Source organism: Neoarius graeffei, chromosome 21 (assembly GCF_027579695.1).
Source record: "Neoarius graeffei isolate fNeoGra1 chromosome 21, fNeoGra1.pri, whole genome shotgun sequence".
NCBI lineage: Eukaryota > Metazoa > Chordata > Actinopteri > Siluriformes > Ariidae > Neoarius > Neoarius graeffei.
The window spans coordinates 18,335,726-18,349,109 of NC_083589.1; the positions used below are offsets into that span (position 1 = coordinate 18,335,726).

The window sequence follows — 13,384 nt, forward strand, 5'->3', positions numbered from 1 at the left end:
TCAGTCTGGAAGCTGAAGTCCCACAGAACCTTGGCCCTGTTGTTCTCAGCCACCTTCTGTGGTATGGCCCATTGGGACTTGGGTACTTCTATTCCATACTGGTTGCAGATGTTCCTGTATACTATCCCAGCCACTTGGTTGTGCCTCTCCATGTACGCTGATCCAGCTAGCATCTTACACCCTGTTACTATGTGCTGGACTGTTTCAGGGGCTTCTTTGCACAGTCTGCATCTTGGGTCTGATCTACTCTGGTAGATCCTGGCCTCTATGGCTCTTGTGCTTATGGCCTGTTCTTGTGCTGCCATGATTAGTGCCTCTGTGCTGTCTGTCAGTCCTGCATTATCCAGCCACTGGTAGGATTTCTTGATATCAGCCACTTCCTCTATCTGACAGTGGTACATGCCATGTAGGGGTTTGTCTCTCCAGGTTGTCTGTTCCTCCTCTTCCTCTGCACTCTCATCAGGGTTCTGCTGCCTGAGACATTCACTTAGCAGTTCATCCTTTGGGGCCATCTTTCTGATGTATTCTCGGATTTTCGATGTTTCATCCTGGACCGTGGTCTTGACGCTCACTAGCCCTCGGCCTCCCTCTTTCCGCTTAGTGTATAGTCTCAGGGTGCTGGACTTGGGGTGGAACCCTCCATGCATGGTGAGGAGCTTTCTAGTCTTGATATCTGTGGCTTCTATCTCCTCCTTTGGCCAGTTTATGATACCAGCGGGGTATCTGATGACTGGTAGTGCGTACATGTTGATGGCTCGGACCTTGTTCTTACCATTCAGCTGACTTTTCAGGACCTGCCTTACTCTCTGGAGGTATTTGGCTGTGGTTGACTTCCTTGTGGCCTCTTCATGGTTTCCATTAGCCTGTGGGATGCCAAGGTACATGTAGCTGTCTTGGATATCACCTATGTTGCCCTCTGGTAGGTCAATCCCCTCAGTCCGGATCATCTTGCCTCTCTTTGAGACCATCCGGCCACACTTGTCCAATCCGAATGACATCCCTATGTCATCGCTGTAGATCCGGGTGGTGTGGATCAGTGAGTCTATTTCTCGCTCATTCCTGGCATACAGCTTGATGTCATCCATGTAGAGCAGGTGGCTGATTGTTGCCCCACTACGGAATCGGTACCCGTAGCCGCTCTTCGTGATGATCCGACTGAGGGGGTTCAGGCCTATGCAGAACAGCAGTGGTGATAGCGCATCTCCTTGGTATATGCCGCACTTGATGTTGACTTGGGCAATGGGTTTTGAGTTGGCCTCTAGGGTTGTCTTCCACATTTCCATTGAGTTCTGGATGAAGGTCCTTAGGTTCCTGTTGATCTTATACAGTTCCAGACATTCCAGTATCCATGTGTGTGGCATTGAGTCGTAGGCTTTCTTGTAGTCAATCCAGGCAGTGCACAGGTTGGTCTGTCTCTTCTTACAGTCTTGGGCAACTGTTCTATCGACCAGTAGCTGGTGCTTGGCTCCTCTGGTGTTACTGCCAATTCCTTTCTGTGCTTCGCTCATGTATTGAGCTTACTCATTTTTGCCGCAATGATGCCTGACAGGGCCTTCCATGTTGCGCAGAGACAGGTAATTGGCCGGTAGTTGGATGGGATGGGTCCCTTCTGGGGGTCCTTCATGATTAGGACTGTCCTGCCTTGGGTTAGCCATTCTGGGTGGGTTCCATCCCTCAGCAGCTGGTTCATCTGTGCTGCTAGGCGTTCATGGAGTGCAGTTAGCTTCTTCAGCCAGTACGTATGGATCATATCGGGGCCTGGTGCTGTCCAGCTCTTCATCTTTGACACTCTTTCTTGGACATCTGCCATTGAGATGGTTACTGGTTCTTGTTCTGGGAGGTTGCTGTGGTCAGCTCTTAGGTCCACTAACCATTGGGCATCAGTGTTGTGTGATGCCTTTCTTTCCCATATGTCTTTCCAGTATTTTTCCACCTCAGCTCTTGGTGGGTCTGACCGGTTGTTGTTCCCCTGCCACTGAGAGTACACCTTGGCTGGTTCAGTGGAAAACAGCTTGTTTATTCTCCTGGCCTCTCCCTCCTTGGTGTATCTCTTCAACCGGGTGGCAGAGCTGTTTGGCAGTTTCGAGTGCCTCTGGTATGGAGAGTGAGTTGTACTTCCTGGGTGCCCCTTTATTCACCATGTTCCCTTTCTGTAGTTCAGCTAGCTGGCTAACTTCTCTCTGTGCTGCCTTTATCTTGGCCTCTAATCGTCTCTTCCATGGTGGATACGGTTTGTTATGTCCCGAGCCCACCTTGTGTCCAAGCATCTCCATGATTACTGTTGCTGTACTGTGTATCAGCTTGTTGGTTTCAGTGATGGTTCTTGTGGAGATTGTGGAGCAGCAGTCACATCTACTAGTAGATCTTCTGAAGGTACTTGGCAACTCAGCTTCGGTATTCGTCAGGGGCTCCAGGTTTCCAGTTGGGTCACGATCTTCCTTCTCAGGTCAGCAGCTCTTGTGTTGAGACTGTTAGCTGTTGGGGCTTGGTACCCAATCTATGGTTGTGGGGATGATGACATCTCCCCGCTGACCTGTCTTCCTGGCTCCCCCTTGCCGTAGCATCGTTGGTGTATTTCATTAATCTCTAGTTGTGATAGTAGATTTCGATTACGGATGTTGGAACACTGGGCTAATAGCTGTTTCTTTGTGTAGCGCGTATCGAGTGTGGGTGGAGCACAGAGGACGGCAGGACAGCGTTTGGAGGCAGGCAGGCGATTTATTTTAACTTTTCAGTAAAATCGCATTCACTCATTCACACGCACACACTTGTCTGGTCCCGGGTTGCGCTCCCTCTCCTCTCTCTCTGCCTCCTTAAATAGGGAGCGGTTACTGGGAAAACACACACACAAACACAGGTTAATTATCCTCAGGTGTCGCGATTCTGCCACTCACCTTCCCCGGCTCCACCCTCCTGTCACAGACCGGCGCTTGACCACGCCCCCGCTGCCACATACCCCCACCGCCCGACTCAGGCCGGGCGCTCGTCCGGCCCGCAGCCGACTGCCCCCCCTCCCCCCTTGACGGGAGAGGAAGTCCGCCACGACCATCTGCGCCCCCGGCCTGTGGACCACCTTGAAGTTGAAGGGTTGGAGTGCCAGATACCAACGGGTGATCCGCGCGTTGGCATCCTTCATGCGGTGGAGCCACTGGAGGGGCGCGTGGTCCGAACAGAGGGTGAAAGAGCGCCCCAGCAGGTAGTAACGGAGGGCGAGGACCGCCCACTTAATCGCCAGGCACTCTTTTTCAATGGTGCTGTAGCGCCCCTCACGCACCGACAGCTTCCTGCTGATATACAGGACCGGGCGGTCCTCCCCCTCCACCTGCTGGGACAAAACGGCCCCCAGCCCTCTGTCCGACGCATCGGTCTGCAACACAAAAGGGAGAGAGAAGTCAGGGGAGTGTAAAAGTGGCCCCCCACACAGTGCAGCCTTTACCTCAGAGAAAGCCCGCTGGCACTGCTCCGTCCACTGGACCGGATCTGGTGCCCCCTTTTTAGTGAGGTCAGTCAGCGGGCTGGTGACGTCCGAATAATTAGGTATAAACCTACGATAGTAGCCAGCCAGCCCCAGGAACTGCCTCACCCCCTTTTTGGTCTTGGGCCTCGGGCAGGCCGCAATCGCTGCCGTCTTATTAATTTGGGGACGCACCTGCCCATTGCCCAAGTGGAAGCCCAGATACCGTACTTCCACCCGCCCAATCGCACACTTCTTCGGGTTGGCAGTGAGTCCCGCCCGCCTCAGCGACCTAAGGACGGCCCTCAGGTGTTGTAGGTGCCGCTGCCAATCATTACTATAAATGATGATATCATCTAGGTAAGCGGCGGCATAGGTGGCGTGGGGCCGGAGGACCCTGTCCATCAGCCGCTGAAACGTAGCGGGCACCCCAAACAGCCCAAAAGGAAGTGTGACGAACTGGTGTAAGCCGAACGGTGTGGAAAAGGCCGTTTTTTCCCGGGATAATGGAGTCAAGGGGATCTGCCAATATCCCTTCATCAAATCCAGTGTCGAGTAAAAGCGAGCCGTGCCTAGTCGATCGAGCAGCTCATCAATACGAGGCATTGGGTACGCATCAAATTTAGACACCGCGTTGACTTTTCTATAGTCCACACAGAACCGGACCGAGCCATCGGCCTTGGGAACCAAGACCACCGGGCTGCTCCAGTCACTGTGGGACTCCTCGACGATGCCCATTTCGAGCATGGCCTGCAGTTCTTCCCGAACCACCTTTTTTTTGTGTTCGGGTAATCTATAAGGACGGCTCCGCACTACCACCCCCGGGGGCGTCTCTATGTGGTGTTCTATGAGGTTAGTGCGACCGGGCAGGGGCGAGAACGCATCCGAAAATTCGGCCTGCAACTGGGCGACCTCCGTGAGTTGGGTTGGGGAGAGGTGGTCTCCACAGGGGACCGGAGAGGTACGCGATGCCAATGACCCATTTTGGACCTCCGGCCCCAGCTCCGCCTTCTCCGGAACTACCGACACCAACGCCACGGGGACCTCCTCGTTCCAAAGTTTCAGCAGATTGAGGTGGTAGATCTGTAGCGCCCCCTCCCTGTCCGTTCGCCTAACCTCATAGTCGACGTCCCCGACTCACCGTGTGACCTCAAAGGGTCCTTGCCACTTGGCGATTAATTTGGAGCTCGACGTGGGCAGCAGGACGAGTACCTTATCTCCCGGAGTGAACTCTCTAAGGCGCGTGCCCTTGTTGTACAGGCGGGCTTGCCGTTCCTGGGCCTGCCGCAAATTCTCCTGAGTTAGGTGGGTGAGCGTGTGGAGTTTTGCACGCAGATCCATAACGTACTGAATTTCGTTTTTGCTCGGTGAAGGTCCCTCCTCCCAATTTTCCCGCAGTACATCTAAGATGCCGCGCGGCTTACGCCCATATAATAATTCAAACGGGGAGAACCCCGTGGAGGCTTGGGGGACCTCTCGCACTGCAAACAACAAGGGTTCGAGCCACTTATCCCAGTTACATGCGTCCTCACTTACGAATTTTTTGATAATATTCTTGAGGGTGCGGTTGAACCGTTCAACTAAACCGTCCGTCTGTGGGTGATAAACGCTGGTGCGGATCGGCTTAATACCCAGTAGCCCATACAGTTCGCTCAGTGTTCGTGACATAAACGAGGTGCCTTGGTCAGTCAGAATCTCTTTCGGGATTCCAACCCGGGAGATGACGTGGAAGAGGTCCTCCGCAATACTGCATGCTGAGATATTGCGAAGAGGCACCGCTTCCGGGTATCGCGTTGCATAGTCCACCAGAACTAATATAAAGCGGTACCCTCGTGTTGACCGATCTAATGGCCCGACGAGATCCATCCCAATTCTTTCGAACGGGGTCTCGATTAATGGTAGGGGGCGCAAGGGTGCTTTTGGAATGGCCGCTGGATTTACTAACTGGCATTCGCGGCACGCCGTACACCACTTACGGACGTCGCTGCGAATCCCCGGCCAATAGAATCGGGCCATTATCCGGGCGAGTGTCTCATCCTGCCCGAGGTGTCCAGCCATGGGATTAAAGTGAGCCGCCTGAAATACCAATTCCCGGCGGCTCTTTGGAATTAGCAATTGGGTGACTCGCTCTTTCGTCTGAGTGTCCTGCATCACTCGGTATAACCTATCCTTCAAAATGGAAAAATAGGGGAAGGACGGGGTGGCGCCCGGCGGGAGCGTCTGACCATCGATTACTCTCACTTGGTCAAACGCGTGTCGCAGAGTCTCGTCTCGCGATTGTTCCAGTGGGAAATCCACGAGGGATTCCCCAATAGAAAGAGGAGGGGCTGGTGGCTCCTCACTCTGTCGCGGAGATGACGTAGACGGCTCTGCGACCGCAGCTCCAGCCAAAGCGACACCGGGACCCTCCCCTGTTAACCGGCAGGACCCACTCTTTATTAGGCGTGCCATTAAACCCCGAAATCCCGGCCAATCAGTCCCCAAAATCAAAGAGTGGGTAAGGCGAGGATTAACCGCCGCCTTCACTATCGATTTCTCTCCTCTGAAATGTATGTGGACCGACACCAACGGGTAGCTGTGAATATCCCCGTGCACACACAACACCTTCACTCCTTGTGCTCCCCCCAATGCCTCGCCTTGCACCAGGCTTTGGCGGATTGAGGTCTGATTGCAACCTGAATCCACCAACGCCTGATATGTAGCCCCTTGTACACTTACCGGTATGCGATACGCTCCGGCCCGATCGAGGGCAGCCTCTGGCGCGTCGGGGATCCGCACCACCGCCCCCACTTCCATCGCTACACACTGTTGCTGCAGGTGGCCCGGTTCCCCGCAGCGCCAGCAAACCGGCCCGGGCCTTCCCTCTGCAGCTGTGCTCTGGGGCTCACTCACCTGAGGGGGGGGAGAAACAGACACAGAAGGGAGAAACGGGAGGGCACCACGGGTGCGGCGGGCCGGCTGGGGTGGAGCCGGCCCCCGCCTCCGCGGTGGGGGAATGGGGCGAGGACGGGACACGGGAGGAGGGGGGGGAGAAAGAGAGAGAGGAGAAAGAAGATGCTGCCGTCCGCTGTCCTGCTGCCGGAACAGCCGCCAGATGATCCTCCGCCAGTCCCACGGCCTGATCCAGCGACGCCGGGCGGTGGCACTGGACCCACTCCGCGGTTCCAGCTGGTAAGCGGGCGATGAACTGTTCCAGCGCCACCTGGTCGATGATTCCCTCGGCGTCGCGATCTTCGGCCCTCAGCCACCGCCAGCAGGCGTCCCGGAGCTGCTGGCCGAACGCGAACGGGCTGCCGACTTCCTCCATCCGCAGCGCGCGGAAGCGCTGGCGCTGCTGCTCCGGCGTGCGCCCCACGCGCTGGAGGACAGCCCGGCGGAGGTCGGCGTAGGCCAGCCTGCGGTCGGCGGGGAGCTGTAGTGCGGCCAGCTGCGCCTCTCCCGTCAGGAGGGGGAGGAGGCGCGCCGCGCGCTGCTCCATCGGCCACCCCGAGGCTTTGGCGACCTGCTCGAACAATGTGATGAAAGCCTCGGGGTCGTCCTGCGGGCCCATCTTGGTCATGGTGAGGGGAGACGGGCCCGCGGCCGGGGCGCTGGTGGACCCCGCCGACGCGAGGAGACGCCGGAACGCCTCTCGATCTTCCTGCTGGGCCAGCACCAGGGCTTCAAAGCGGCGCTCCTGCTCCTTTCGGAGCGTGACGAGTGCCTGGTGCTGGCTCTGCTGAGCCGTGGCGAGGGCGTGGACCAAGTCCGCGAACGGGGAGGATTCCATGGGGCTGCTGGGTTGGTGCTCCACCTTGTCCCGGGTTTCAGCACCACTGTAGCGCGTATCGAGTGTGGGTGGAGCACAGAGGACGGCAGGACAGCGTTTGGAGGCAGGCAGGCGATTTATTTTAACTTTTCAGTAAAATCGCATTCACTCATTCACACGCACACACTTGTCTGGTCCCGGGTTGCGCTCCCTCTCCTCTCTCTCTGCCTCCTTAAATAGGGAGCGGTTACTGGGAAAACACACACACAAACACAGGTTAATTATCCTCAGGTGTCACGATTCTGCCACTCACCTTCCCCGGCTCCACCCTCCTGTCACAGACCGGCGCTTGACCACGCCCCCGCTGCCACACTTTGTTAGCCTTGATTGTGGGTTTCGAAGTATCCAATGGTCCCACATTCGCTGCATGTATCCCCTCTCTCTGGGATTGCTTGTATAGTAGCATTCCAGCAAATCCGTATTTTCTGTCCTCGTCCGTCGATGTCTTGTTCCAGTAGCCCATTTCTCATCAGTTTGTCCTGGTTCCCTAGCAACTGACGCAGACCTTGTTGACCCGGGCGACGTCTGAGCCGGTATGACTCTATCAGTTATGTCTTCACTCATTCCTGAGGTAGGCTGATATATCATGAGGGGTTGACATGAGGGGCTGATATATCATGATGCTTTGCCCCGACCGGGATTCGAACCCCGATCTCCTGCGTCATAGTCAGTGAGCGTTACCACTGTACTATCCAGCTGATATATATATGAAGCAAAGATTCAGACACACCGTCAACTAAAGCCGCCACATATTAAGCATGTGCCATGTCCGTGTTAATCGATGTGTTTATCAGCAGGACGGAAAATACCGAAGAATTCCGAATCATATCGTGTACGAGTCAGGCTGTTGTTTTTTTCTTCACTACTGCGCATGCATATAACGCATCTCGTTGAATATCGCGGTAATCATGTTATCAAATTCAATAGAAGTGGCCACATTATCTCCCATTTAAACATGTATTTTTTTTTGTTTTGTTTACATCTACATCTGCCAAAGCTATGTTGCGATGTGGAATTTTCTGAAAGGTGTACAGAAACCGCCAGGGACGGGGACAAAGCGACCTCAGTCTGAAGAGGAGAAAAAGGCCGCCGATAAAGCGTACGAGAAGGAGAAACGACAAAGGACTTGTAAGCAAATGTGGGAGCAGGGTAGGCCTTGGCTGCGATACGATTTTTATGAATAATTAATTATTTTCAAGTTGATTCCTAGTCAATATGAAGCTCCTAATGCTTTCTCTCTCATAAATGGTTAAATACAGAAAGCATGTTGAACATATTTTGGGTGCTATAGTCATGATAGTAAGTATATTTGTTTTCAGTACTCATACACCAATTTGCCAAGTTTTCCAATATATTATTTGTTGATATTATATTATGGTGCTCTGTGTTTTTCATTTATGTATTTAACAACAGTATCAAAATACTCGGGTCTTGAAATAAATGCACATTAGTCATGAACAATGGTAACTACTCTCTTTTGTGTTATTTTTGACAGAAGTAAAATTCATACATGAACAAATTTTGGCTAGTTGACTTTCTGTTTGGCTAGTTACTTTGGAAGGTAACTAGTCCGGCTGGCTGGTGAAAAAAAAAATGAATTTCTAGGCCTGTAAACAGTAGGGACAGAGCTTTCCCTTCCTGAGCCACCGGACGGTTTGCCAGAATCTCTTCGAGGCCGACCGAAAGTCACTTTCCATGGCCTTGCCGAACTCCTCCCACACCTGAATTTTTGCTTCAGTGACCGCCAGAGCTGTATTCCGCTTGGCCCGTCAGTATCTGTCAGCTGCCTCTGGAGACCCACAGACTAACCAAGCCCGATAGGACTCCTCCTTCAGCTTGATGGCTCCCCTCACCACAGGTGTCCACCACCGGGTTCAGGGACGACGGGCACCAACAACTTTGCAGTTGCAGCTCTGCACGGCCGCCTCAGCAATGGAGGTGAGGAACATGGTCCACTCGGACTCCATGTCCTCACCCTCCCCTGGTATGCAGTTGAAGATCTGACGGACGGGAGCCTCTGACAGATGTTCCCAGCATACCCTCACTATTCGTTTGGGCCTGCCGGGTCTGTCCAGCCTCCTCCCCCGCCATCTGATCCAGCTTGCCACCAGGTAATTATCAGTTGACAGCTCTGCTCCTCTCTTCACCCGAGTGTTCAAGACATACGATCGTAGATCAGATGAAATGACTACAAAGTCAATCATTGATCTATGGCCTAGGGTGTCCTTGTGCCACGTGCACTTATGGACACCCTTATGCTCGAACATGGTGTTTTGTTATAGCCAAACCATGCATGGCACAGAAGTCCAACAACTGAACACCACTCGGGTTCAGATCGGGCAGGCCATTCCTCCCAATCACACCCCTCCAAGTCTCACAGTCATTGCCCACGTGAGCATTGAAGTCCCCCAGTAAAACAATGAAGTCCCCTTGTGGTGCACTGTCAAGCACCCCACTCAAGGACTCCAAGAAGGCCAGGAGCCGGTTTCACTAAGATAGACTATGACTATAACTTAGACAGAGGGTATAGTTGGACTTAGCATAGACGTCTAACAAAAACTGTTGCACAAAGCAGTTAAGACTCTGACTATCTTAAGTCGTACTATGCCGCAAAGGATTGTTGGTAATTTAAGACTCTTTTCAAAACAAAAAAAATGGCGGACAGCAACCGGTCAGTGCCGTTCATGCACTCAGAGAATTTAGCCATTCTTGAAGAATTTAATTCCTACAAAGGGGTTTTGTTGGGGAAATTCAATGAGTAGTGCACCAACAAAAAGAAACATGAGGTGTGGAAAAAAATCACCGATGCGGTGAACAGCGTTAACCCCGCTGCGGTACGAGATGTGTCAGCTGTGCAGAAGAGGTTTAAAAATATGGTGCAAGAGGCAAAAAAGGAAATATACAAGCGGAAAACGGGACCCCCAACGGGAGGAGGGAAAGCGAAGAAACTAAAAGTCACCACTGAAATGGTGATAGAGATCTACGGAGGCGAGTAACCATTATTTTGGGGAGTGAAAGGGGGAAAGGAGAGCGGAGTTACCAGACCCAGCAACAACTCCCCTAGCAACGGGGAAACTGAGGACGCTCCTTCACCTTCCCAGTTGTCATCACCCAGTGCCTGTGTGGATGTTATACTAGCAGTACCCGAAGAAGAAGAGCCTGCCGACCAGGAGGAAATTACAGGTAATGAAATTTGTTTTATTTATAAACGTTGTTAAGTCAAGTGGGTTTTATCGTCATTTCAGCATAAACAGTAGGTGAGCGTACCTATATGCTCCCGCAACTGTATGCTCCCACAGCACTGTGCTAAGCTAGCTTGCTGGCAAAATTTCCCCACTGGGTTGATACCAAGGTCTGTGTACTAAACGAAAGAATGCTAAGCTGTGCCCAGACCAAACCCATCCCTAACGCTAACCTGTGAGAACATAGGGTTGACCAACATGGATTTGAATGGTGCTACTACAGTAGGTTGTACACGTATAGAAAGACGTTTGGAACAAGCTAACCTATACTATGTTGTGCTGTGAATAGGCTACAGTATCTAACGAACACCTTGCTTGGTCTGTTTTTTTTTTTTAAGTTACCTTGGTGCCTGAGGACTCCCAGACTGTGACAGCTGCTCCCACCACCCCCAGCACCACCACCACCACTAGAACCCCCACCATGGCCATGGTGCTTGAGAAGCAGTATACCAATCTAAATTTGGAAGAGAAAAAACTCCTTTTGGAGATTGAAGTCCTACAGCTCCAAAAACAAAGACTCCAGCTTAAATTGAAGAGACAGATGGAGGAGTAAAGCAGTAGTGTGTGTGCATGTGTGTGAGAGAGAGAGAGGAATGGGTGATGACTTAATTATTTATATAAATTAATTGCTATAAACAATATAACTAAATGTAATAAAATGAATGAGCTGTCATTACACTGTTTCTTCTTTATTTCATACTTTATTTCATACTTTATAATTAGGTTATAATAACCTAAATTTATGTATTGAACACGTGCAATGTACTTCACTGCCTTAACATTTAAAAGTTATTGACACTCATGGCACTTATGACTTGAATGTTTTTAAATTTAACTTCAGTAAAAATATATAAGAGCATACGATAACAGTAGTAGTAATAATAATAACAAGAACAACACTATAGTAATAATGACGTGTTTCAAGTGGTCTTTAGTTTCTTTTAGTAGATGGGTCAGTCTTGTGCATTGAAGATTCTCTCCACATACATTTGACGTACAAATCGACCAGCTCCTTGCTGGTCCTCTTCATCCTCTCTGTCTTCTACATTATGATGGACAACTCCCTCCTCTTCTTCTGGGTCAGGTAGCTGAAGGTCCCTTATGAATTACAATTTGAAAAGGAAAGATGCGTATAAGTATCGTGTCAGTAAATGACATATGTCCTTAAACCATATCATAAAGGTCTTTATTTATTTTGGACAGGCAGGCTTACCTTGCCATGTTGTGCAGAACAACAGTTGCACACACAATGTTGCACACTCTGTCAGGGATCATCCTCAGCTCTCCATGCAGACAGTGGAACCTCCGTTTCAGGACTCCAAAGGCCCTCTCAATTGTGTTTCTTGTTGAGCAGTGTGCTGCATTGTATTTCCTCTGTGCAGGGGTGGTGGGGTTCAAGAAGGGAGTCAGGAGCCATGGCTTCAGAGGGTACCCAGAATCGCCCAACAAGATGCCATCAATGATGCCCTCCTCAAATGCCTCGCACAGTTGAGAATTTTGGAGGATCCTCGAGTCATGAACCGATCCTGGCCAGTGGGCCACACAATTTAAAAACTTTAAATTGTGGTCACACAGAGCCTGAATGTTGAGACTGTGGTAGCCTTTTCTGTTAATGAACAAATGTTCATTTTCAGATGGTGCCTGTACTTTCACATGTGTCCCATCGATGGCTCCCACAACGTTGGGGAACCTTGAGATGTTGTAAAAACCTCTTTTGAGACGGGATAACTCAGCGGGTTCGGTAGGGAATTGGGGAAGCCTTTCTGAGAGTGCCCCTGACGCTCTGTACGCCACCTGGGAGACAGAGGCTTTACTAAGGCCCACTGTGTCTCCAACAGTATTTAAAAAGCTGCCTGTGGCATAAAATCTTAATGCGGTGCAAACCTGCAGCAGAGCTGGAATGCTGTGGCTTCTTTCTGTTGTAGGCCCTAGCACTTCTCCCAATTCATCCGTCAGCCTAAGGATGGCTTCTCTAGTCAATCTAAACCGAGAAATTATTTCATCATCATTATAAACCTCCAGTGGGTTAGTCCGGTCCCTGAAAACTCTTTTGCGTTTCACTGCTCTTTCCATCAATACAGCAAGCCACACATTTTGTGCCAGTTCTCCCTTGTTGCTATTTTGTCTGTTATTTCTGTGTTATTACCATGGTGATATAGCCCTTAGACCTATGTTAGACTGGGGGGGAGGGTGTCTTATTTTTTAAGTCTAAAATTAGACTTATTTTTTAAGTCTTAACTTTTGTGAAACTGTCTTACTTGCATTAGACTGGTCTATAAAGAAACTTAAGACCAATCTTAACCCATAGACCAGTCTAAACTACTTTAGTGAAACCGGCTGCAGGTACTCTGAACTACCATTTGGTGCATAAGCACAAATGACAGTCAGAAACCGTTCCCCGACCCGAAAGCGCAGGGAAATGACCTTCTGATTCACTGGGGAGAACTCTGATGTTAGCGTGCTGAACTGGGGGGGCTACCTACTACTATTTATTTATTTATTTATTTTTTTAAGCCAGCTACTTCAGATTTTCTGGAGAACCCTGTAGCACGTATGGAAAAATGAGTGGTGCATTTCCCAGTACAACACTCGTGTCAATGTAAATAAACACAAACCTTTTTTGTTTCAGATCTAGGGTGCTTTCACTTCTGCAGTGTTTTGGCCATTTAAAATGAATCCTGGCACCTTTTCCCCCTCAGTGTGATTTAGTTTGTGCAGGTGAGCACACAACAATCACTCTCCGGTCCAAGACTGTCTGAGTAAGGTGCTCTTGGTCTGGTTCCAATCAATTTAGTTGATTTCCAGCCACTACACTTGTGATATTGCCACTATCAGGGGCTTCAAAGTTTGGGAGAATAGCAGGGTACAAATAATTTACAG

The 13,384-nt window shown here is 50.8% G+C and overlaps 2 protein-coding genes across 4 annotated transcripts in view; one reads left to right on the top strand and one right to left on the bottom strand.

Moving 5' to 3' along the window:
* Window positions 1–13,384, top strand: part of rab3ip (RAB3A interacting protein (rabin3)) — a 111,511-nt gene that overhangs the window by 12,637 nt on the left and 85,490 nt on the right. The gene's annotated exons all lie outside the window — the stretch shown is intronic.
* LOC132869942 (putative nuclease HARBI1) lies at window positions 9,137–12,577 on the bottom strand. The gene is made up of 3 exons (XM_060903509.1): window positions 11,718–12,577; window positions 11,503–11,602; window positions 9,137–9,262 (listed from the first exon to the last, which is right to left on the bottom strand). The coding sequence occupies exons 1-3, from the start codon at window positions 12,575–12,577 to the stop codon at window positions 9,137–9,139; spliced, it is 1,086 nt and encodes a 361-aa protein (XP_060759492.1).

Excerpts from the sequence above, each read along its gene's own strand:
- LOC132869942 (XM_060903509.1), bottom strand. The coding sequence starts at position 12,577 with ATGGAAAGAGCAGTGAAACGCAAAAGAGTTTTCAGGGACCGGACTAAC. Across the intron at positions 11,603-11,717 it reads GTTCTGCACAACATGGCAAG|GGACCTTCAGCTACCTGACC; the intron begins GTAAGCCTGCCT and ends GTAATTCATAAG. Across the intron at positions 9,263-11,502 it reads AGCAAGGAGCTGGTCGATTT|ATCTTCAACTGCATACCAGG; the intron begins GTACGTCAAATG and ends CCCGTCCGTCAG.